This window comes from Zosterops lateralis, assembly GCF_965231275.1.
Source record: "Zosterops lateralis genome assembly, chromosome: 2".
NCBI classification, from domain to species: domain Eukaryota; kingdom Metazoa; phylum Chordata; class Aves; order Passeriformes; family Zosteropidae; genus Zosterops; species Zosterops lateralis.
In genome coordinates this window covers 77,779,928-77,804,585 of record NC_139763.1, presented here as the reverse complement: position 1 = coordinate 77,804,585, position 24,658 = coordinate 77,779,928, and the positions used below count along the sequence as shown (strand labels likewise).

Genomic DNA, 24,658 nt, shown 5'->3' with positions numbered 1-24,658 from the left:
AACTGCTGGACAAAATGCCTCTGAGTATCTGTCAGGATACCTGTTCCTGTGCATACAGAGACTTTTGGAACTAGACTTTTAATTGCATTAGGAGCAGCTTTGTCTCTTGAATTGTTTTTCATATTATTGAGAGATATTTTTAATTTTCCTAACTGAGATCTGTCTTTGTCCCACCAGACTAAGCTTTAATTAAGAAACGTCAGCGTTGCTAACAACTGCACAAAGAGGGACGGAAAGACCTTTGTGACCAAGGATGTGGTTGTCATGGAAACTCTTGCTGTTTCTGTCACTCACTGGCTGTCTTTCAGGTAAATCAAAACAAAACAAAAAAAAAAACAAGAAAACTTTTCTTATTCCTTTAACGCTCTTAACTGCAAGCAAAAATAGGAAGATGTAAAAGCATGCTGGAGAAGATTAATGTCATTATGAAAACTTTTTGCCTGAGTGTGATGACCCACCTTGAAGGGAAGGAAGCACTTAATATTCAAAAATTCTCCTTGGCTGAAAAAAATCACATAAGTCAGAGAGTCTGCAAAGAAGCATAGAGTATTATTGGCAAATTATGCATTTGGTATGAAAATTGGCATGTTAGTCTCTGACCTGCTGTGTAGGCACATAGCAGTGCGATTCAGATAGAAGTATAGGGTAAAGGGAAAAGAGAGATTAAGCACGTGGCAGTGGGTCTTGGATCAAGGGGAAAGATAGAAAGGAAAACAGAAATTAAAGTGGTTCGAGACATTAATTAAAGAAAGGAAAAGAGAAAAAGGAAGGATGAGAAAAATGAAAAAGAACAGGAAAAAAGGGTACAGCACCCCTCACTTCAGTGCCAACCCAGATGATAGGGATGCCTATCCTGGTCTCATTGCCAACCCGTTTGAGGGGATGCCCATCCTGATTTCAGTGTCAACCCAGGTGATAAGCAGCAATCCAGCTGTGTCAGTGTGGCTATAAGATGTCCAGGGTCCAAGGGGCAATGCCTGGGCTTGGGGCTATGTACCTTTTTGTGGGGATTCTTCTTTACTCTGAAGACAAGTTGTCTTTGTAGGACACGGAAGAAAGATGAGAGACTCCAAATATTTCAGAAGGCAAAGAGCATAGAAAAAAAGGCTTTATTGTCTAATTCTTACTACCTTTTATAAGGTGTCCCAATACAGACTTAACATGATTGGCGAATAGGAACGACACCTCTCTAATGCCATTGGTTAAACTAGAGAAACAGCAAAACACTGCCTGGAGAAAGATTGTTTTGAGAAAGGATAGTTGTTTGCCAAGATGGTTTTGAGAAGAAGCTTTCTGGAGAAAATTTTTCCTTGGAAAGAAGTTAGCAGCTGCTAGCAGGCTAAAATCTCTCAGTCCCAGAAATATCATGCCCACAACAAGTTTCTCACTTTCTATGCTCATTACTTACCATGCACAGTCCATTCTTTTAGGCCTTTCTAGAAATGGGTCTGAGGACTTCCAAAGTTTTGGTGGTCTCAATCTCACCTTATAGTCCATGTCCACTTTCTGCCATTCATTCCTGTGCTCAGCTGTACTGCATTGTGGTTCTTTCTCACAGAAAAGGGCTGCCCAGCCTCACCTGGCCCCTCGTATCCAGTCAAAACTTGTTCTTTCTCAGAGCCTGCCAGTACCAATAGTCCTTGGTTATTACAAAAATGTCATGTCCATTATTACTAAAAGTTTTTGGTTGATTTCACAGCCATATTGGTGTTTGAGACACATTAACCACATACGTTCTGGAAATTGAGAGCTCAAAAAAATCTCACTTTGGACCACTGTTAATGGAGTCATTAGGCAGTGGTCTTTAGTACTCATAAGCCCCTCATAATTGAGAGCTAGAAAGGGTCTCACTTTAGATCACTGTTTATAAGATCAGAAGAGAGTGGGTTTTAGTAATTTTTATATTGTATCCTAGATGCAATTTAAGTTGGCAACTTCCTTTGAAGCTTCAGCAACAGAAATAATATTTCATTTGATTTTTTCAGGCAAGAAAAATAAGTTTCAAAAGCTGCTCTTTAAAAAAATGTTGCTCTTCTACTTCCTGGGAATAGACAGTGTTTCTGACAAGCTGGAGAGAGGCTTAGTCCAGGTGCAGTTCTTCAAGGCCAAAGCCTAATGAACATTTCTCAGACCATAGTGAGGCTTAAGGGGGATGGGACTGTAACTTAAGTCACCTTCTCTGATTCTCTACACTGCATGGTGAAACTGTAAAGATTAAGAACAAGATGATAAGTGCTGTCCTTGTATTGAGACATGATTATTGCATCTCAACAGTTACAGAGCTGTTCTTATCCCAAATTCTTCTGAATTTTATTGTGTTTGTGTCATCACAAGACGAAATTCAAGTGTCAGTGAAAAAAATTACCTTGATTAGTAACAATAATATTATATTTGACACAGGAATTTAATAATGGAAAGAGCTCATGGATGTCAATGTGCATGCTTTGGATGTATACATGAAACAGTCTGATCTAATCTGATTTCCCTCATGTAGCTTCATTATCTTGTGTTTTCCAAGTCCATTGATTTTGTACACGGAAACTTCTATTTTCTTTGTGCTGGATTGTTGGCCACATTGTAAATTTTAATTTGTATTGTAAACATTTGTATTTTGGTGATTCTAGTAGTCGTAGTACCTTACAACCACCACATATTAATGTAATTTAATTTTTTTAGTGTTTGGTTTTTTTATTGCTACAATTTGCAAGAAATTGGATGCAAAATTCAGAAGGATGTCAGAAATTTAAATATAGTATTTCTTCTTAAGAGTTATTTCTTTTATTTTGAAATCTTTGAGTTAAATGTCAACATCTGGCAGAAGGTATTGTCTGTGAAACTAATATACCTGAGCCTGCAGTTCATTTCACATAGCTAATATGTTAATTAGCTAATAACATAGCTAATATGTTAATTACTCTCAGTTGCTGTTAGAGAATATGCCTGTAGAGTTTGCTCCAAATAGGCTTGCCTAACTCTGTACAACACATTAGTATGCTTCAAAATTTGTGAGACACATTTCATATGCTGACAATTCTGTATCCTAAAATTGGATACACAGGAACGAGGTTCAGCTGTTTGCCACAGGCATTGTTTAGGCAGCAACATTCAAACACCATCTTGCAAAGACTTAAAAGTATTAGCAGTGACTAATTCTAATATAGCATTAGAGTGTGTAACTACTTAGGAAGTAAACTGAAAGTCAATATTTACAGAAGAATTTTATGTAAATAACATTATACCCTGAAAACTCTTGCCAGTCATTCAGCACCATATTGAAAATTGACTATTGCTGTCATCTATTATTTTGTTACTTGTATCCGATGGTTTCTAAAACATTTATTTTTTAAATTTCATTGTGATTTGTGATTCCTTAGGGTTTTTAAAGGTTTATTCCATATTAATACAGAAGATTTAACTTGTGTAAGAAATAATTTTTAACCGCAGTGGCTGTTTTCACATGTTGCTGAATATAATGTGAAAGCACATACATTTTTCACGTGCACAAAGATAACTTTTTTAATTACTTCATGTGCAGTAATAATTATTCATTGTTAATGCTTTAAGAGCTGAAATTAACCAAATATAACAAAATTGAAGTTATTTTAATAAGATCATCAATATTCCTAGCAATTTACTGTCTCCATAACTGTAATATTTGATTACATCATCTTGCATTTTGAGATGTTTTTATATTTTTATATAGCATTCATTAAAACATGTTTACAGCTGCAAATAGTTCATTCCTACAGCTGATGCAATTCAAGTTAGCCTAGTAAGTTTGATGCCTGAATGCACTGTTAACAACAAAGCAATAGATATTGATGGTTCTCCATGAAAATAGATCATTCAATTTCTGGTCTTCTAGGCTATGTTAAAATTCAGTACTTACTTATCCATTAAACCATCATATCATGGGATCGCTCCTAGCAGCACGCAGTGTTTGGAAGAGAGTACTACATTCTCGTATTGATTTTGAGTAGTGAGGGAAAGAATCTAAGAGAAGATATGACCTCTCTAATTTGTGTCATTTATATCGTTTTTACCTTAAAACTGACCCTTTTATTTTGGGTTGTGCTTAAGTGTGAATGTATGGAAGTGTGCTTAAGCTATATGGAAAATAATATTTGAATGGAGAAAGAAGTGTATTATTTTCTGAACATAAAAATGAGGACTAAATTATGTCTCTTATTCTGATTTAAGGTGAAGGTAGTCAGGGAGTACACCTCACAGTTATACTCTTAAATTGTCAAAAATTTAATATTTATGAAATATTGATAATTAACAGATGAAAATAAGATCTCAAGATTAATATGTTCCTTCTTACGTGTAGTACTGCTCTTCAAGCCAAATTGGAGTTGAAGGAGAATTTAGCTGTTGTTTTTCACCTTGGGACCGTCTCACTACTGAATTGACTGATGGAAAAATATGTCGATTTTTGGAGAGTTTGGGGGGATGGTTTTTTTACTTTTCTGTTTCTTCCTCCTGTGAAGGTTTGCTATAGAGAAAGACAGCATGCTGCAAGATACCATGGGGGAGACTGTAAATATGAAATTCAGAGTAGCTTTTAAAATCTGATTTGATTACAATAATACACAAAGTACAGAGATGCTCAGTTTAAATTTAATCCAAGCTTGTCAGAACTAGCCTGGGTGCATATTCCCAGGGTTTTCTTGTCCTGGTTCCCCATAATCACTTTACAGTCTGGTTTTATGTGTATAGTAAAGGCTATGTATTTCTGGTTCACACTAGGAGCAGCTAAGGAAAGGACCTATTCCTTGTCTAGACCTGTTAAAGTTTTCTTGTACTGGTTTTTCAGAGAAGTTGGAATTGTATATTACCAAAAGTTTTTTCTTTAAAACAGCACTCCCTGACTTTGTCATGAGACAACTAGGTATATCTCTTCATGTTTCAGAAAGGGAAGTATTTTTATAACAGAAAAAAATTCTATCAGATTATAGAAATTATTTATAGAGAAATTAAAATAGTGGGTTTTATTTGCAGATGTAGGGCACTTGAAAGAGCTAGCATGAGAATAGGACTCCTGTCATTCCTTTTAATAATTACTGCTGCCTGTAACAAGATGTTTCAAGTTTAAATATATGCTAAAGGTTGCATAATAGAGTGAATAGTATTCATAGAGTTCTTATTCTATTTTAATCTAACACATATTCTGTATGCCTTTTTGTTCCCCTGCCCATTTATCTACTTCTGTAGTATTACCTTCTGCGTATTAATCGGGTCAAAGTGAGGCTCATTTTCTCTGTAAGACTGTATAATTCATGGCATCGATAAAATTATGGGTATAATGAAAGTAGCAAGACTTCACAGGATAGAGGCAGTACCTCTGAGACCCAGTGGTCACTGTTCATAGCATTGAGTGGGTAAACATTTGTCCTTAAAACTCATCTCTATGTACCGTTCATTCCTTTTCACATAAAACATTCTTACTACCAAGCAACAACCGCCTAAATACTGGGTTTTTTTCTGTATCCCTCAATATGGTGTTCAAAGCTAGAACCAGCATGGCTTTTTCTGAACAGCTGTTTGCTAGAATATGATATGAATGGAGGCTTACAAAAAATGCTCTTAAGTAAGAGAGCACAAACAAACACAAGTGTGCTGTATAGTTTTGACCTACAGCTGGCATGGATCTGAGGTGCTTCCTGTCTTTTATCGTGCCCATCCGTCTCCATCTGGCTACTTGGAGGCTTTTAAGAATTATCTCTATCATTTGCACTTATCAGCTTCCAAAACACATCTCATACCTGCATAATATGGAACTTTCAGAATCACAGCAGCCATGGCCAGGATTAAAATTCATAGCCTAAGGTTCACAAATTCATTAACCAAACCATATAAATATGCATACCATTCTGGGTGCCAGGACTATTTCTCTTTTTTGTCCTTCCATTTTTTAGACAACTTCCTTCCCAATTCAGTGGACAGCTTCACAAATGTGAAATGCTGCTTCTCTGCCAAATGAATGATGAACACATGAATGATCAGTGTTTATCACTGATAAATCTACAGTTGCCCACGGTACCCTGACCCCAACTCCTGGCCCTGCACTGATGAGAGTAAAAAGAAATGCCATGCAACTTTGTCACCTTTGATAGCTGAGCAAAAAAACCTGGAGACAGAGCTCTATAGACAAGTGCCTTGGGACTTTCCTGTCCACAGACTTTTGAGTAAAAATGGAAAATGAGCTAACACACAAACCTTCTACTGCTCATCCTGAAGTACTGCATTTGCAAGGGGTGCAAGGCAAGAAAACAGCCACTGCACTGAAAACCAAGGCAGATTGCTGTCCACATCCGCTCTCCTGGATCCAATGCTTAGTTGAATCAGGGAGTAAAGCACTTATCTGCTAAACATTGTAATTTCTATAACTTTAATTCAAAAGAAGAATGTAAAGGTAATAAATATTTACTGCTCCCAGAATCCTGATGTTGTTTAATGTTAAGTAATCAGGAATATTAAGGATGGGAAAAGTTGTACGCAAGAAAAAAGGCACTGAGTACTGTTTTAAGAAAATATTTTTAGGATAAATCCTTATGCATGCTTGCATGTCTGGGTTGTTCTTTATTTTTACATTTTTCTATGTTTAATTTATAAGGCCTCTTTCCTACTGCTGGCCAACAAGTTGATGAAAATAGTTCTTACTACTTTTCCCAGCTATTCCAAGTCATACTTTTCCAAATATTGCAGTGTGTGACTCTTCACCAGAAGTCCTTATCCCCAGGAATTTCTGCTACTTTCATCCATAGTACAGGGAATTCAGTTGTTATACTACACATTGCAACAGTGATAAGGTTTTTGTAGGAATATTTGTAATTGGTTTGCTGGCAAAAGTAATTCATTCTATGAAGTGATTATCATTTTCATTAAGTGTGCTTCTAGATGACCACTTCTCATGATCAGAAGTAATAAAAAGAGTCATACTTATTCTTAACAAGCAACCGAGTCTGTTTTCCCTTATTTCCAGTGCCAGACATGTGCAACAGTAGTTAGCTCATAATAGAGAATAATTTAGAGTTTCCAAGCAGCAGTAATAATATCACAAATACATAAGTTATTAACTTCATTTCAGAAAGTCATTAGCAGTTAGCACAATGTTTCTTAAGCATTGACCTGGCCTTTTCTAATAAGAATGCAATAAAAAGACAGTGAAACCTTGGAAATTGTGACAAATTCAGCTTTGAAATGAGATACTAGTTTTTCAGTAATGAGGTTAAACCAATATTGGAAGAGGTCTACTAGGAGAGTCAGCAGATATGATTACGCTTCAAGTTGGAAAGCAAAATTAAATAACTTTTTAAAAAAATGTTTTTTCAAGTTTCTATTAGAAATTCTGTGGTGGATGCAAGTGAATATGTGAGTTTGCGCATGTGTGTGCATATACCTTTGCTGAAAGAGAGTAAGAAAATTATTCTAAATAATTTTCAATTTCATTAATCCCTGTTTTCCCTCCATATACCTTCTACATTCCCCCTAGGTGTTCATTGAGACTATAGTAAGCTCTCTATTGTTCACTTTCATAGAGCTGCTCAGAAGTTTCTCAATGTGCTATCAAATTGTCAGGCTAGATGTCTTGAGGAATTTTTCTTGCTTTACTGTCCTACAACCACATGAGCAAGACTGAATAAAAATCATGATTGGTTCATGTCCAGCCTTATTTCAAGAAATAGTACCTATTACCTAGTGCTTTTAATGCTAAAGAATGCCAAGCTCAAACCTTCTGAAAAAATGTAATTTACAGATTGCCTCCTATTTATAGAAATCTAATATAATAGTTATAAAAATCTTAAATTTCTGAAAATTTTTGCAGTTAATAACTGAGAAAAATACCACACTGTATGTCAAGATGTTAGTGGAAAAAAAACCCCAACAACAACCAACATCTGCAAAGGGGATTTCCTGCATTTGTTTCTTACTGCTCAATTCCAGCATTAGGTAGCATATTATTGCAAAAGTTCTCTGTGTCATTGAGACTTCCAGAATTTACTTTTCTTTGATTAAAAGTTCCAGTCAGGAATCTTCAAGTGTTATGTTTCCAAGTGTGTATGGTTCTGGTCTTACCTAGTATGGTCAAATATACTTGATGACAACAAAAGATTGAACTGACAAACCACAGACCACATTTTTGGGGTAAATGGAACCTCCTTGCTCTTTCAAATGCAAAATATTTTTGTAGCAAATAACATCAGAGAAACTAATTGCTGCCATGGATTGTATAAATTTAGAGAATAAAAGATGGAGTGTGTATAAAACACCTTCAGAAGTGATCCAGGGAGATACACCCATTGCTGTGCTTGAATGAAAAGTCATGCACTTAATAAGGTTATAAACTTTTAGCAATTATATGATTTTCTTCCCACAATTAAAGTCCATAGCTACTCTATATATAATAATTATCTGTGTCATAAGGCAACACATAAAATAACCTGCCTCCTTGCAAATAATCTCCTTTGTTCCCTAGGTGTAGGTGCTCCCTTTTTCTTTCAGGTGTATCCCTTAGAGTAAAGGCATTAGGTTAAACTCAGAGGAATTTTAGCCAATATGAAATTAATATTTGTTTTCTGTATTGTACCTGAAATCTTCATATGCAAAAAAAACCCCAATTATGTGGTTTTGTTTCCATGTTTTTTTTAATCAGTTGGTTATGTAACAAGTTTTCTTACCACTTGAAAACACAGCTGGTTTTTTGAGTCACCCCAAAAAAGTAATCATCAACTTGTGTTGCAAAAAGTTACTATTTGTTTTTTGGAAAAATTACGAAATTGTATATGAGTAAAATCTGTCAGTTTCTCTACATGGGAGACAAGCTGGCTGATGTGGAGAGGTCACATATCTAATAATGAATAAACACTTTTCATAGCTATGTGAGCTGATGAACGTAGGGGAACTTCTCACTGTTCCAGATTAAAGATGCACTTGTGGACTCTATACTGTCTTTGCTTAAATTGGTGCTAGGAGTTCAGTGACAGCAGTTTCTTAACCGTACTTTAACTAAATCTCTTCCTCAAACTGAATGAAAATAAAGTGTGAAAAAATAAATCTCTCCCCTGTCAGAAAGCAGGATATATGCATACAGTGCTCTGTGATAAGACGGTGGGAGGCAGTTTATTGAGCTCTGTACAGCACTGACACTTGCTCAGTGGGCTGCTTTGATAGGGAGGTTTTCCCCTATTAAGTGTAGTAGTGTGAAAATGTTATAATAGTGAAGAACATATCCTGCATTTTTGGCTTTTATTCAACATGGCTAGGTATGCTATGTGCTATGACAGCATTTCAGCAGTGGTTTTAGTTTACTTCTTTGGATTTATCCACCTTAATGTTGTGTAGAAAGGCTTTTTCTAGTTTTCTGTTAAATACTCTATAAGAGCTGGTTTTGATAGAAAATTTTCTGTGGTTGTTTGTTGAGGGAGTGAGGAGGTTGTGTAGTTTTTTTGTGTTTTAATCTTAGCATCCCTACAGCTAATACCATGAGCTCAGTGGTTAAACTGTTCCTGTACCATTGATGTCCACTGGGGTGTGACCCTGTGGTGAGTGCACCATGGCCTGTGTTTGCCCTTAATATGGTGTGCAGCTGTGGAAAGGGAGTTTTGCAGTCATGACACTATAAGTAGTGTCAATTTAGCTCAGTGTAAAGCTGTAGGTGGTTTGCTATGGCTCACCACACAGCCATTAAGAGTATCATCTCTGCTCAGCACAGAATTGCAAGTGATAGTACTTAAACTCCCTATAAGACTGTGAATGATAGTGCTCTCATTTTGTCCAGGAAGAAATGTGAAGACAGGCATTCTGACTAAGCGGGTGATTTAAGGGAGTTAGGTAAAAAAAGAAAGTAATTTCATCATCTGCAAGAGGATGTGGCATCATTGAAATTTACTATTGATTTTAAAGTGATTAAAAAAAGAACAATGGATCATAGAGTCAGCCATTTTAGAAGAAAAAGATGAGCATGTTCATAAATATTTCTTGACATTATCACAGTGTAACTTAGCAGTTCTGAATCCTTCTCTAGAGATGATGCTTTTCTCTAAGCCTGTGGAAACTACTCTTAAATGAGTTGCTTGGTCTAGAAGATTCTCCAAGTGTTTTTTACTTGTCATTGAAGCCCTACCCTGTTCAAAAAGTAAAAAATGAAAACCTCTCAAAAATTATTTTAAAATGTAAAATACACAACAAAAAAGTAAGAGAAAATGTGCTGAAATGGTAGAATACAGAAATGAATGCTTTTTGTTCATAGCTAATTTTTTGCTAAGATATTGTAAAGTCAGGTTTTTAATGATCTGTTCTAAATCTACATATGTCAGAGATGGGCAGAAGGTGAGGAGTGAAATGATTACATCTGCAGGAAAATACATGCACTCTGATTTGGTGACCTTACCCACCAGGCATTACATGAAACATTACAATTCTATAGAGTTTACACTTGTACCTATTGTTTACTTGCAACTCAAAGTAGCATATCTTTCTGTTTGTAATATACTTTTTCTTCGCTTAATTCATGTTGTTTGATGACCATTTTATATAGAATTTTTAAAATAATAGAATTAGTATTTTCCATTTGCTGGGCACTTCTTAAAACTTAGTAACAGTGTTCAATGTATCACTTTAATGAGTTTAACATACATAGCTATGGAAAAAGATCATAAATAATGTAGAAATTGGGCAACTCAAATAGGAATAGACATAGCGAAATGAACAAGAAACCACTGCAGAGCTTTGATTTGACTCATTGGGTGAAATGGGGCTTAGTAATGGACTTAATCACCTTAACACAATTTCATTTGTATAACTCCTGATATAGATTGTTTACAATTGGATTACCCTATATAATAGGAGACAGTGCAAGGCAAACAAAAATCTAAAAGTTGACCGATTTGTACTTCTAGACTTCTACTGTGCTCATTAGTTTGATGCTTGCATCACACTTGTTTAATAATTAAGGACTTTTAAACTGCACCTCTCAAGATGTCAAAACAAATGCCAAGTACTGGGTTTAGCAAGATATCCTATGTGTGCTCCTTTTGCATTCAGAATTTCCCATTAGATTAGATTTAGGAATGAAAAAAGTAAGTTTGTTAAAAACTGAAAGAAAAAAAACAAAGTTCCTCAAAAACTCTCTCGGTCTTCTCTGTTTTGTTAATATGGTCTTAAACAATGTCTATGATTTATACTCTATATAGTTAAGGCTATAAGTTTTCATGTCTCCGAACTTGCACAAAAAAATGAGTACTGTAGTGCAGTCTGACAGCATAGAAGACATGCCAAACTACTATAAAAAAATTTAAGAAAAAATAAGTAGATCTAAAGCAAACAATCAACTTTTTGATTGTGAGATGAAAAAGAAAAAATCATTCAATTCAATACCATTTCCAAGGAACCCACAAGGGGTTTTTTTTACTTTTTATGTTTATTTTGGTCAGTTGCCCTTATAGTTGTTGGTAAGGTTTTAAAATACCTGGCATAAGAATTTTTATGACAAGCAAAATACTTTTTAAAAATTTTAATGAATGATTTTTTATATAGGACTTGAGAAAATTATGATTTAAAATATTTCTAATTCTTGGCAATGCTTGAAAAGGCAGAATTATTGAGTTTTCACTTTGATAAGGTATATTTTGCCATAAATTATACAGTTCTGGAATTACCTTTTCTTAATTAACGTCATTTTCACATTATTCATGTCAGTGAAAAAGTTAATTTTAAAATACCAGTTAATCTTCCAAATAGAACCAAAGCACATGCCTTTCTATAAAGTCTTCCAATTTACAACCTGAGTCTTCCTGGAACATTTTTATTATATCTGTTCTTGTGAATACTTAAATGAATTTCTTCTTTCACTCTTATACTCACACATTTCCATCAGTTTTTCTTCTAGAAAAGCTGGTATGGGGAAGCCTTATATTATTTCATTCCACTGTGTAAACAGTGCTGAATAATATTCTAAGAAGCTTAAAATTCCTAAAATATTTGGAGGTATCAAATAGATATATTATTTATCTGTATAAAGAATGTAAAGATTTCAGTGATTTTTCATACTGGCTTAAGGGAGAGGAGTCTTACTAAAGATAGAATTAATCACGGTGGTTATGATACTTTCTTTATGTTTAAGAAATGAGAAATTGTAAAATAAAAAACCTAGCTCTAGTCCCAGCATGCTTTAATGAAGATTTTTTGGCATGAAATAAAAGTAAAGGATTAAAAATAGATCTATGTCCTGTTTCTAAATCCGCAAGGGATATTAATGTATCTGCAGAGAAATTCATCAAAACTGCTTTCCAAGGCTCTGATCACAATATTCTCATAATTAATTTCAAAGTAAATTTGTCTAGCATTTGCTTAATTTGTCTAGGAGTAGCCAGTACAGAAAAATTAGTAATTGGTGAGTTCACATCTGACTGGGAGCTTTCAAACTTGCCTTTGCTCTGGTTTCAAAGGCATATCTGCAGCACATTATGTTGTCCACCCAAGTTACTGCAACACTGTAAAAGCGATTGGCAGGTCTTTAAGAGTCGGTGTTCTGGGAACTTCTTGGACATAATTTTAGAAGTTCTTTCAGTCGAACCCAGAGAATGTGTTTTATTCCTTGCAGAGATATCTTTGTTAGTGTGAAAGTTGTTTTGTTCTTGTGTTCAGTGAGACGTGATCATAGCTGGCAGTGATATTAGTAGTTTTCTTCTTTCCTATATTTAAATTGCAAATAGATAAACACTTAAATTTGCTGTTAAGCTTTTACTATGAATTCCAAGAATCACACACTTACAGATGATTAATTCCAAAGGCCATACGCTACCTAAGTAAACAAGCCCCTATGTTCTTGATGTAATAATATAGCACAATTATAAGTCAGATTTTGCATTGCATCATATTATTATATCAGAAGGAAAAGATTGCTATTAATTAGGTCACAATTATTCCCTCCTATTTATAATTTCAGCATATTAAATATTGATGGAATTAATAGGTTACCAGCTTCATCGTAATGGTGTCAAACAGGCCAAAATGTAAATAGGGATTGCTTTAATGGGATTTATTGATTTATGTACATGTGCCTTTTAGTCATTTTTTGTGCTTGACCTACACAATTCTTTGGTATTTTATTTCATAAAGAAAATGCAGGGACCCCCTGGTCATATCTGGTATTAGTTGCTAAAAAAAAAGTCTCCACCATGCAATTTTTAGGATTTGCAAGTAGAGTTATTTCTGTATGTCCGTCTCATGCTGTACCACATTCTTCTAACAACAAGTCAATATTCCGTTAATTCTTGCTTCAAACTGAAAAAGTTAATTTCAGGAACTGTGCTGAAGAATTAAGTACCAAGACTCAGAAAATGAGACATTGTGCTGCTTAGACTACTTAGAGATGTTGGTATAATCTATTTCAAGATATCTTCATGTGCTTCTTAGCACAACATTAAAATATCACAGATTAATAAATGTCACAAAGGGTCTTATTTGGACTTCTAAAACAAGCTTGAGAATTTTGACCTGTAGCTCCTGGAGCTGATCTGCTAATCAAATAATCTGAGATAAGGCAATAACTGTCCTGGTCTCCTTATTCCCTTAAGCAAGCCCAAATAACATTTCTGTGATTAAGAAGTAGAGCCAGCCAGGGATATTTTCCTCTGAGATGATGTAGATACAAGAGCATTCTTTTAGCAGCAGTATGGCAGCATAGCTTTGATCTTCAATTTGCAGGAATATGAATTTCAGGTAATCCTCTTGCCTTTAAAAAAGAAAGAAAAGGAAAAAATAGAAAAAGGGAAAAAGGAAAAGAAGATCAAATGTTAAATAGATGCTGGTCCTTCACTAGAGTCTTCATTATGCTTTGGATGAGCTGATTACCTTAATAAAAATTACTCACTCTCTTTCTGTTGGTGATAAAGTGAGTTTAGTCTCATCTGGTGTGTGTAATTTAGTGTTAATTTTTCCGGCAAGATTAAATCAAATCCATCCACCTTATACAAATGCACTAGTGTGGATTTCTATTAGATAGATTTGTGCCAAATCACTGTTCAAATCTGATTTCTACTGCGTTTTCCTGAGGTTTTTAAAACTCTGACTGAATTTACTCTCCTGGTGCCCCACCCTGCCACCCCCTCTGCCACCCTAATTGGTAAGGAAGATTAACCAAGTAAACCTTACAACTCCAAGGATGATTCTTTTTTCCTGGTAATTTTTTCACACATTTAATGGTTAAAAATAAAATTTACAACACCTTGCTGACTTAACAGTAAACTGGCTTTCCTTAATGAAACTAAATCTATACAGTATGACTGGAGAATAAGTCCTTTGATACTTGCCTGAATTCATAATGGATAGAAGTGTAAAAACCTAAATAGATCATATGCAAATGTAGATTTTTCAGAACAATAAGGAAAGATTTAGAATAGTATATTCTCTGTTAATCAGCCCACTACAGAATTCTAATTACCTCATCTGTGAATATAAGGATGAGATATATATAGAGAGATTTCATTTCTTTAAGAGGTTCTGCAGATACATTACAAAACTGTACCTCTGCAATGTTTAACTGTAGACAACCAAACAAATCAATCAATCTTCCAAAGAGAAGCCCTATGCAGAAATTACATTGACATCTGTAGGATTTTGAATTAAGATGAAGGTCTGCTAAAATATGTGTTGCTTTGTAAACCTGGTACATAGATATTTGCCTTACATATCATCCTTCCATCTAAGAGTTTTTGGAAATAAGTGGACATAATTTTACTTCCTATACTAAGTATTTAATTCAAGCTCATTAAATTAGGAGTCTGTCCTCCAAGTATCATCAGCAAAGATAAGAATAACACTCCAGAGAGATTATTTTAGGATACACGCTAAAAAGCCTTATTACTCATTCTCAGTAGTGTCCTCACAATGTGGTGTAGTTCTCACACTATATGCTTTTGTTGCCTATCTCTCTTTTTCATGGGTCTCACATTTTTTCTACATAAAATCTGACATATAGGAACAATTACTCAAAATCAGCCAATTTTTAGTTATGAAATATAAACTTTCTCATGTAATGAAAGTATTAAGACCCTGAGAGCAGTTTTCTAAGTTTTTCCACCCATAGCAATATGAGAGTGACATAATACTTCAATTAGTAAAAATTTTGATATCTCGAAGTACATAACAATGAATATTTGGTGCACTGATACTTTCATTTTATTTTACTGTCAAGATTAGATAAATAGTGTTTTCCTTGGATGTCACTTCTTTTCTAGAGGAAACAATGGAAGTATTTCTTGTGCTTAATTTGAAATTAATAAGAAAAAAGGAATCAGAATAGAATTAGTTCAGCATATTCCTGTCAGACAGAAATTAGATAATTGTTAACAAAACTAGAATTACTATTAACATGTTGAAAAGACATATGCTAAAGAATATTTCTCTATATTTCCTCTTGGTACTTTTTTATCAGCTATTGTATTCACCTCCTCTTATTCAAGAATAATGATGGAATTTACAGGTTTTTGTGAGATAAGGCAATAACATCATCTCAGAGTTCTGTGGCTGGTTTCACATAACTGTTTGGATAGATCAAGGATGGAAGTGATTATTCTTTGGTAAGGGAGCAAATCAAATTATCTTACTAATATGTTACAACAGACACTGCCACTCTCACTGTTATTTCACTGTTATTGGTAGTATTTAGGGAAAGCAGAGTATGGGATGTTGATAGATGTATAGTTTCCAATCTTGTTTCACAGGTTATTTACTTCTTGTCATTCAGATAATTTTTGCATTGCTTTTCGCACCATCTCTGTGAAAATTCTCAAAGTGAGCAGCACAACTGTGTGACAACAGAATAAGCAAAACATGTTAAATGGTTATATCTATAGGAGTGGAGTCCTTCAAACAGGTTTTAGGAATTAACTGAAGAGCTTAAAAGCAAAAGTGACCTTCCTTGACCCGCACATTATCATAAAATCATAGAATAGTAGAACCAGAGAATCACAGAATGATTTGGGTTGGAATGGACATTAAAGGTCATTTCATACTCACTCCCCTGCCATAGGCAAAGCCATCTCTCACTAGACCAGCTTGCTCAGGGCCTCATCCAGCCTGGCCTTTAAAAATCTTTCAAGGATTGGGCACCCACAACTTCTCTGCCAGACCTTTGGGGTCACACTTGGAGTGCTGTGTCCAGTTCTGGACTCCACAGCACAAGAGAGACATGGGCACACTGAAGGCAGACCAGTGAAGGACCATGAAGTGAAGTATGTCTCCAATGCAAAAGGCTGAGAGACCTGGGTCTGTTCCACCTGGAGAAGAAAAGTCGCATCAAGCCAATGTGATCAATGTCACAAGAACCTGAAAGGAAGGTGTATGGAGCCAGGCTCTTTTATTTACTGATGCTCACTGACAGAATCAGTACAAACTGAAACATCAAGAAACACTTTTTGACTGTGAAGGTGACTGAGCACAGGTTGGTTATACAGAGACGCTCTCCTTTGATCTATTCAACAATTTCCTGCACATGATCCTGTGGAACCAGCTCTATGTGTCCTTTCTGTAGTATGGGGGTGGAAACTACATGATGTCTGGAAGTCCCTCCAATCTTAGTTGATCTGTGAATTAGTTAATCACAGATCTGAAAGACAGCCAAAGCTTAAAAAATCAGTGTAGGTACCAGGGAGGAATTGTTTGTCAGAATTGTTTTCCTTTACAGTAGTGTGCATACCACAGACCTGTTGTCCTATGGTTTATTCATCCTTATCTGTCAGGCCTTCTGCTCCTAGAGAAGTCAGCAGATGTTGGGCGTTAAGTTTGCTAGTTAGAAAGGCACCAAGCAAAAAGCAAAAACATTTCTTCATTTTGTGGATTGACCTTTACCTGTGTGGTAGATTAAGTTAGCAACATTTTACCATTTCCTTTTCTCCCTCTCAATTCTCTTCTGTCTTCTTTTTTATACATTTTCTTGCCATCTCATTACTACACAAAACATTCTCTTCAAACTGCTGTATTAACATTATGTCCGTCTACTCATTTGACTTGTTGGCATTAATGCTTGTAAAATACCTTGTACTGACAGTCAAGTAGAATAATAAAAAGTTCAGTAATTCTACAGACTAAGGTTTTGTAGTTATGAATTTTCTAATATATGCACTGGTTATTTTTCCCTGGCTTGCTTTGAGGTCTCTAGGTGCTTAGCTTGAGAAAGCAAAAAGGAACCATGTATGAATTTAGAAGTACTATTATGCAGAGTGCATTAACTGAGGTTTGCAACAGTTTGGTGTTTTGAAAAAAAATTCTTTGGAGATTTGTTGGCACTAAACACAACAGCAGAAATATCACCAGCAACATGTTCTTTACATTCCCAGTGGAACCCTGAGGAACTCTGGCTGCTTTCCTTCCTTATTTACATTTATTTTCTACTTGTTCAGTAGAGCTCAAAAAGAAGAAAAAAAATCAATTTACACATGGAACTACATTGTTCCTGGCTACTCCTGTAAAGGAGGCAAAAATACATGTTGATGGTTTGAACCTTCTTTTTTAGCAAAAGGAAAAAAAAAGAAATAAATTTTGTATCCATAGATGGAAAACATTAATCACTGAATACAAATGTTTAAAATTCAGCCTTTTTTTCCACAATCTTTTTTACACGAAAAAAATGTAATATCACTCATTAATTATTTTTAGCTAGAATTTGAATGTGTATCTGTGTGTGTATTTGTGTCATATGATTTAGCTTTGGTTTTTTAAGCGTATTGTGGTATTTATTTTTCTAATTCTGGTAAGTTTCAAAAAAAAAGCATATTTTTGCCTCCATGTTGTACAGACAGGCAAAAATTTCAAATAGTTCATTAAAATAAGAATTGAGCTGTCTCGATTGTAGTGGATCAGTTGTACCCTCAGCAAAACAGTTCTTGCAAAACAAATAGTGTCACGAATTTATCATGATTTACATAGATTTATGTGGATGGTTTATATTGATGTTGTGTTTCACATCCTTTGTCAAGACATGATCACCCATCAAAAAGAGATGAAAGCATGAGTATGGTGACATTACAATGTCACTATTCTGGTAGGTGTTATACAGTGTCATAATCCATGACACAGTAATTTCTTGCTGACAAATACAGATGGGTTGGCCTCTAATTAATCCATTATTCCTACTTGAAAGGACAGCTTGAATTTTTAATTCAACCCCTCTCTACTTAATAATTTCAGGTTGTCCTTTAAAAAACGCACAACAGAAGGTTTAAAAGCTTCTTTGACAGTTCTTGTACAAAAAAGACTTCAGTCTGTACTGCCCTCAGTAGTCTATAATGTACTTCTAAAATTAATGTGTCAGAGTGCAAATAATATTTTCTTGGGGACCTAGATAAATAAACAATAAGTTTGCTTTGAGTTCCACTTCTGATATGTGTCCTTTCCTCTTAGAGTACATGAAAAACCATAAATCAATGTAACTGCCATATCAGTGGTGTACGGACTCATAATAGATATTTAAAATTTTCCTATGTTTTGACACAGTAGCAGAAGACCATGAGAAGTTTTATCTTGCAGAATCTGTCACTTTCTAGATCTATCATCAAAGGAATTTTCCCAGGTTGAGCATCTCTGTATAAATCCTTTGAATATAATGAGCTAATGTACAGAAGCTTATATTACCAAAAGCTGCTCAATTTTAAATGGCAATGGCTGAAAAAAAGTCTTTATTATCTCCTTGACCTTGTACAATTTCTTAGAAAAATAGAAAGAGAGGGATTTGAGGTCAAAATTCATATCTGTTCTAACCATATTTTTTCTTCTGTATTTCATCCTTTCCAAAGAACAGTTTTGCAGAAACAAGTTCCCCTCACTAGGTGATTACCATGGGTCACTGCTAAACGCATTCCACAGAGCTGTGACTTCTTAGAGAGCTGACAGCATAGAAAAGGACAGTTTCCAAAGTACAAACCTTATGTGCTGTGAATTTTTCTGTGGTTTGATTATTTGGGTATTGACATTGTTACACCAACTAACAGTATCAAAGGTGCCAAAAGCGTTTGGTTATTTTGCCATTAAGTACTTTGGGGTTTGTTTTTTTTTCCTTATTCCAGCATATGTTCTTCTCTGGAGGGTTGGTTCTTTTACATTTTTAAAAAAGCTTGACAGTGAAAATGCAGACAGAAGAGAATAGTAAAATCATAGAAAAACTGAGATTGGAAGGGACCTCTGGAGTTCAATTATTCCAGCCATCAGCTCAAAGCAGGGGTAAAATTATTATATCAAGACACCTAGTCCAGACTATGTCCATTAGAGTCCTGAAAAATTCCAGTAATAGGCATCTCCCTGGGAAATATGTTGCAGTGTTTAACCACTCTTATGTTTGTTTTTTCCTTGGTATCCAACACAGATTTCTTATGTTTCAGCTTGTTTATTCCCCCTATTCCTATTAAGTTATGAGGTTAATGCAATGTCTGTTAATTATTGGCTTTATTTATAATTTACAGTCAGCCGCTTGTGGGTGTAAAGAGTTGCAACATGAGTGTAATAGTTAATTGAAAAAAAAATTTGAAAAGAAACATTGGCTGGAATGGGTGGATTAATTAGATAATTTTGAGTTTTCACTTTTATGTAGGTGAATCTAGTAGATCCGATTCTACTCTGTTTATTTTGGTTTTGGAATAACTCAAAATCTTATTTTGCATTTACAGTGTAGGGTAAGCAACATTTTGAAAATCTGTTACTTTTCTTCCCTAATAAGTTACCTTTTTTTAATGGCATAATTTTCTTTGTTTTAAGGGGTTTTATTACCTTAAAATCTTGCTTACCCCCAATAAAAATAAGTAGAGTTCAGGGAACAATATTGGCATTTTATAGGAAGGACTTGGTTCTTGACTTTTCTTTTGCAGTTGGGAGACTTTATTTGACTGAGCTGGAGCAGCACAAGTCTTTAGTTATGAAAAACAGAGGTGGTTTTAATGAAAATCACCGTAGTGCTTTGGGAATCTAAATCATTCTTGCTCAGGAATTGTAGTTCAGTGCAATAAAAATGTTTCTATATGGGCCTACTGTCTTTAAAATTTAATCAAATAAAGGGTAAATGCTTAGTATTTGTTAGAGAATAGTTTATAGAATCCTTAATTATGATATGTAATTTTATCTTTTATGACTTAATTGATCAATTTAAGAGGTTATTTCCATATACATGACCCATTAATGTACTATCTTTTTTAGATCATTACACTGTTGGTTTTTCTATTTGAATTTATCACTTGAACCAGTAAGATATGTAACTCCCCATAATACAGGGTCAGATTAGATGATGATGGGTTTTTTTGTTTTTTTTTTGTTTTTTTTGTTTTTTTTGGTTTTTTTTTTTGTGTGTTTTTTTGGTTTTTTTTTGGTTTTTTTTTTTTTTTTTTTTTTTTTTGGTGCTTGCTGTTACTTAATATTTAATATTTAATGCTGTTGTGTTGGACCTGGAACTTGAATCATTTCCTGTGTAACTCTATGTTTCCTTTTCTTCAGGAGTACCCTTGAGGTCTTGTAATTTGCAGGCAATGGGGAGTTTCTATCAAGATTTTGACCAGTCTTTAATTATTTACTATGTCAAAGATTCTCTAATGCTTTTATTGCCCCCTCATGAGCCATTTACTAAAAAGCAATTTGCTGTTTTGGAGATAAATTAGCTTTATTTTTGCTTGTTGTAATACACAGCAAAAGAGCTGTAAATGGGCTTTTTTTTTCAGGTCATCAGAGATCCTATTAAATTCTACTGCCCTCATTTTTCACATTCTTAAAAGATCTATTTTTGGCCTTGTTAATAACAACCAGCATCTTGACATTTTAATACTGCAGCTGCCTTTTCCAAAAGCCAATAGATAAAAGAGTGGGCGAACTGTTGTAATTTGTTACCTTGTTTAGCAGTCCTACAGAGAGCCAGGTGGCAGCTGGACAGCACTGACTCTTGGCTGCAAATGGCCAACAAGTACTTTATGGTCCACCACATGGGACCTGCATTGTGCCACAAAGGAGAAGGGCTTTTATCTAGGCTAAATCCACAGGTGTGAGAGGAAAACAGCTGGGAAAGCTTTGGACCCATGTAATGGGTCTTGGCTTAACCTGCCCAATGCAATTCCTTGCTAAAATGAGGTATGAGCTGTGTCATCGCACAGCTGGCCACCTAATGGAGTATAACTCCCAATTTTCATCTCTCCCTGAAATACAAGTAATGCAAATCCTGTGACCCTAATGAAGATTTTGGCATGAAAGATCAGGTTTGGTAGCCGTGGATTAAGTCTCTGCTCTCCAGAGTGTTCTCTTCTTTCCCCTGATTTGATGTAGTTAGCACATTTCTAAAGTCCATCAAGTGGCTGAAATAAGGTGGGGTGGATCTGGAGGGCAGGAACAGACTTGAGAGCAAAGGAAAGTTTGCTCCAAAGGGTTTGTTTAAATAATTTTCTTTGTATTCACAACTCAAAAATAGAGTGTTTCTGTCAGTTTGACATCCCTTTAAAGCCAGCAGAATTAACTGCTTGAAAACCAGCTGTAAACTTCAAAACAAGGCTAGGCTATTCCATACTATTGTGCCTCTTCACCTTATTTTAAATCAATAAGCCATTTCATGCATAAATGAATGGGGCTGGTAGATAGCCTGCTTTTTCAGTCATTTCCAATATACATCTTTTTCCATGTCACTCTTCGGGCATGTGCAAATATGTGTCTGTATTTATGTATACAAACCAACTCTTCCTTGAATGACACGTATTATGTAAAATAAACTACTTGTATGCAAGGAGCTTTGTCTGTGATACACAGTGATTAATTTCTAACTCTACTTCGCATGTCACTCTACAGTTTATGGAATAACTTTGATATTGTCTAGATATTAGTGTAAATTTACATTTATAGAGGGCATTTCATGATGGAGCACTCTGAGTGTGCTTAGGGATTCGGTATGAATGTATGAAAAGTACTTAGAGGAAACAATTCACTGCTGGAATTCAGTTGCTCTTCATATATACGTGGAACTTCAGAATCTGTTTCCAATGCTCCCATCTTTGGATTATGGCTTCCTTCACAAACATTATGAAAGCATATTATAAGAAGCGTGGAATTCTACCTACTAATTATAGTTTTAGCTCATTTAAGAAGATAGTTAAACCTTACTGTTTCAAAATCTGTTTTCTGACCAAAATAAAATGTGAAAAGAGAAGGGTTTGGAATCACCCGGTCTTGAAAGGTTGGATGACCCGGTATTGAAAGGTTGGCCAAAATCCTGTGGTATACTTGTAAAAACCAATATGGACAAATAGCAATTGCAAAAGTAAAGGATTGGCTATCACTACTTGGAAGTACTTTTGGAGGGATTTAGGCAGAAAGTAAATACACACAGGCCATTTTATTTGCTTCAGGAAACTAATTATATTTTCTGTATTTATATGAAATGTGACAATTCTCTCCTTAGACCCAGTCCTAAAAGTGAGGTAGAGAGTGGAATTACATTTAATTAAATTTATTAATTTATTTCTTAATTTATTCAAATTAATTAAAACTGTTGGTAACATAAATTTATATATGCAATAGAATACTTAAAAGAAAGTCTTTATGTTTATCTTTGTCTCTTTAGGAACTAAGAATTTTCAGGAGTTTCACGGATTTTCATGGTGATATATGTAAAAGTCTGCAAAATATAACCCTGCAACTATTCCTAGTCACTCTAGATGCCCAATTTCCCTTTAAAAATCTATTTATATAATCAGTATTTTGATTCTCATCCATATCATGATTATTGTGGCTTTTCACCTCAAAAATCAGGAATTATTGTCTAATACAAAGAGACCCGAGGAATACATGGTTTTCAGATTAATTTTTCACTATTATTTTTTCTCAGGTTTTGGTTTTTTTCCACCTAATTGCAACAGATGTAGATCCTTCTGTATTGGCTATATGTCTAGATCTGTAGAGTCTTTCTTTTAGCTTTAAACCCCTCATTTCTCTTGCATTCATTTTCAAACACTAAGCTATTATTAAAATGCTGTTTGGAAGACATTGGCAGATGATCAGAATGTCTAGGAAAAAACAGGGAAAAAATTGGGTATTCACTGAAGCACAGAATATTTTGAGTTGGAAAGGACCCACAAGGATCATCAAACTCCCAGCTCCTGGCCCTGCACAGGACAGCCCCAAAAATCATTAGCTTCTCAAAAATTTCTGGGAAGGATTTGCACCTATGGAAACTGCAGTGTCAAACTAAGTTTCTGAGTAGTGAAAAACAACAAAAAACAGATCCCAGACTTTGCAGAGCTTAAAATTGGTGTAAGCAAGCAGACAGTAAGGTACTAATTGTAAGGAAAATACATGTTTTTCCCTCAGTTGGGATTTTGAATACATAACAGCCACGATTAGGGCATGATTATGCCTGATGGAGGTGTTGTTTAGAGGGTGTTTATAATTAGAGATTCTTCCAGTGTTTTGTCCTATCCAATTTGTTCATTTTGATGAAAGAATCAATAGTGCTAGCCAAAATAATTGGGAAAATTAGTAGCAACTAATGTAACACAATATGCATGTCCTCCTTATTATAACTGGCATTTAGGCATGGCCTTGGCAGAGTGGCAGCACATATGCAGAGGCTGGAGAATCTGCAAACAGACAGCTGCTTACATTTTGATCATTCTTCAATTTCAAATACATTCTTTGTAGCAGTGAAAATAGATGAGGAGGCAGAGAAGCTTTACAAAAGACAGTGTCCCTGATAAGGATAAGTGTCTCATTGCTAATTGAAGGAATATGTGCATTATTTCTGCAAATGCCAGTTTTGTTGTTACTCTCAAGCTGTTACTTCCAGGCAAGAAGATTTTGCTTAACTGCATTCACTTGCACTGAGGCTTTAGAAGCATAAAACCTACAGAAAAAACATGTCTTAAATGAAAACCAGAAAAGCCAAAACAATCTCTTTGTGTGTGTATGTGTCTATTTTGTTTCCTTTTAGAGGAAAGAAGTTTTATTTTACTAGACAATATGTAAAGGGAGAAATATCCTTAAAATATATAAAGAATTTAAATTAAAAATTATTTTTTTCTTTCTACTTGCTTCTGATTTCAGAAAATGAATAAATGTTGTGGTGTTAGTGAAACAGGGAGGCATTTGTCTATGTCAGGAGTCCAGATGTGTGAGAACACAAACACAAAAACATACCTAATCCATTAATCATCTGACTGCAGAAAGTGAGAGGAGAATCTGTGAAGATCTTGCCATGTTATTCTTGTAACATAAATTACTTTTTCTGGAGTCATATACTTCAGTATCTATTAATTCTTGTGACCACTGCTTTGTTGCCAGCCCATCTAATCAGTGAATGACTTTGTATTTTCCAGTGGCTGGTGTAAAAGGACTGAACGGCTTATCTTAAGTAAAAGTTATGTTTCCAAAAGTATTAAGTTGGGTTTTGGGTTTGGTTTGGGGTTTTGTTTGTTTGTTTGTTTGTTTGTTTGTGGGGTTCTTTTTTGTTTTAAAGCTGTACCAAAGAATAGACGATCTATGGTTTCACAATGCGTTATTCTGGCATTTGGGGAGATGGTGTGAGACAGCAAACAAGAGAGAGGGGACACATAGATTAAAGATACATTCTTGTAATTCTTGGATTGATCTTTCAAAGAAAAGGAAGAAAAGAAGATGCCAACACAGTAAATGGAATTAGATG

General features: G+C 34.9%; 1 protein-coding gene across 2 annotated transcripts in view; it reads left to right on the top strand.

The window, feature by feature from the left end:
* The first annotated feature begins 67 nt into the window (after nucleotides 1-67).
* The window catches only part of CNTN5 (contactin 5), a 307,173-nt gene continuing 282,582 nt past the window's right edge, over nucleotides 68-24,658 (top strand). For both annotated transcript variants that reach the window (XM_083854794.1, XM_083854793.1), the window contains exon 1: nucleotides 68-308. In XM_083854794.1, coding sequence (XP_083710920.1) covers nucleotides 254-308 — 55 coding nt within the window. In that variant the 5' untranslated portion in view covers nucleotides 68-253. The remainder of the gene's footprint in view (nucleotides 309-24,658) is intronic.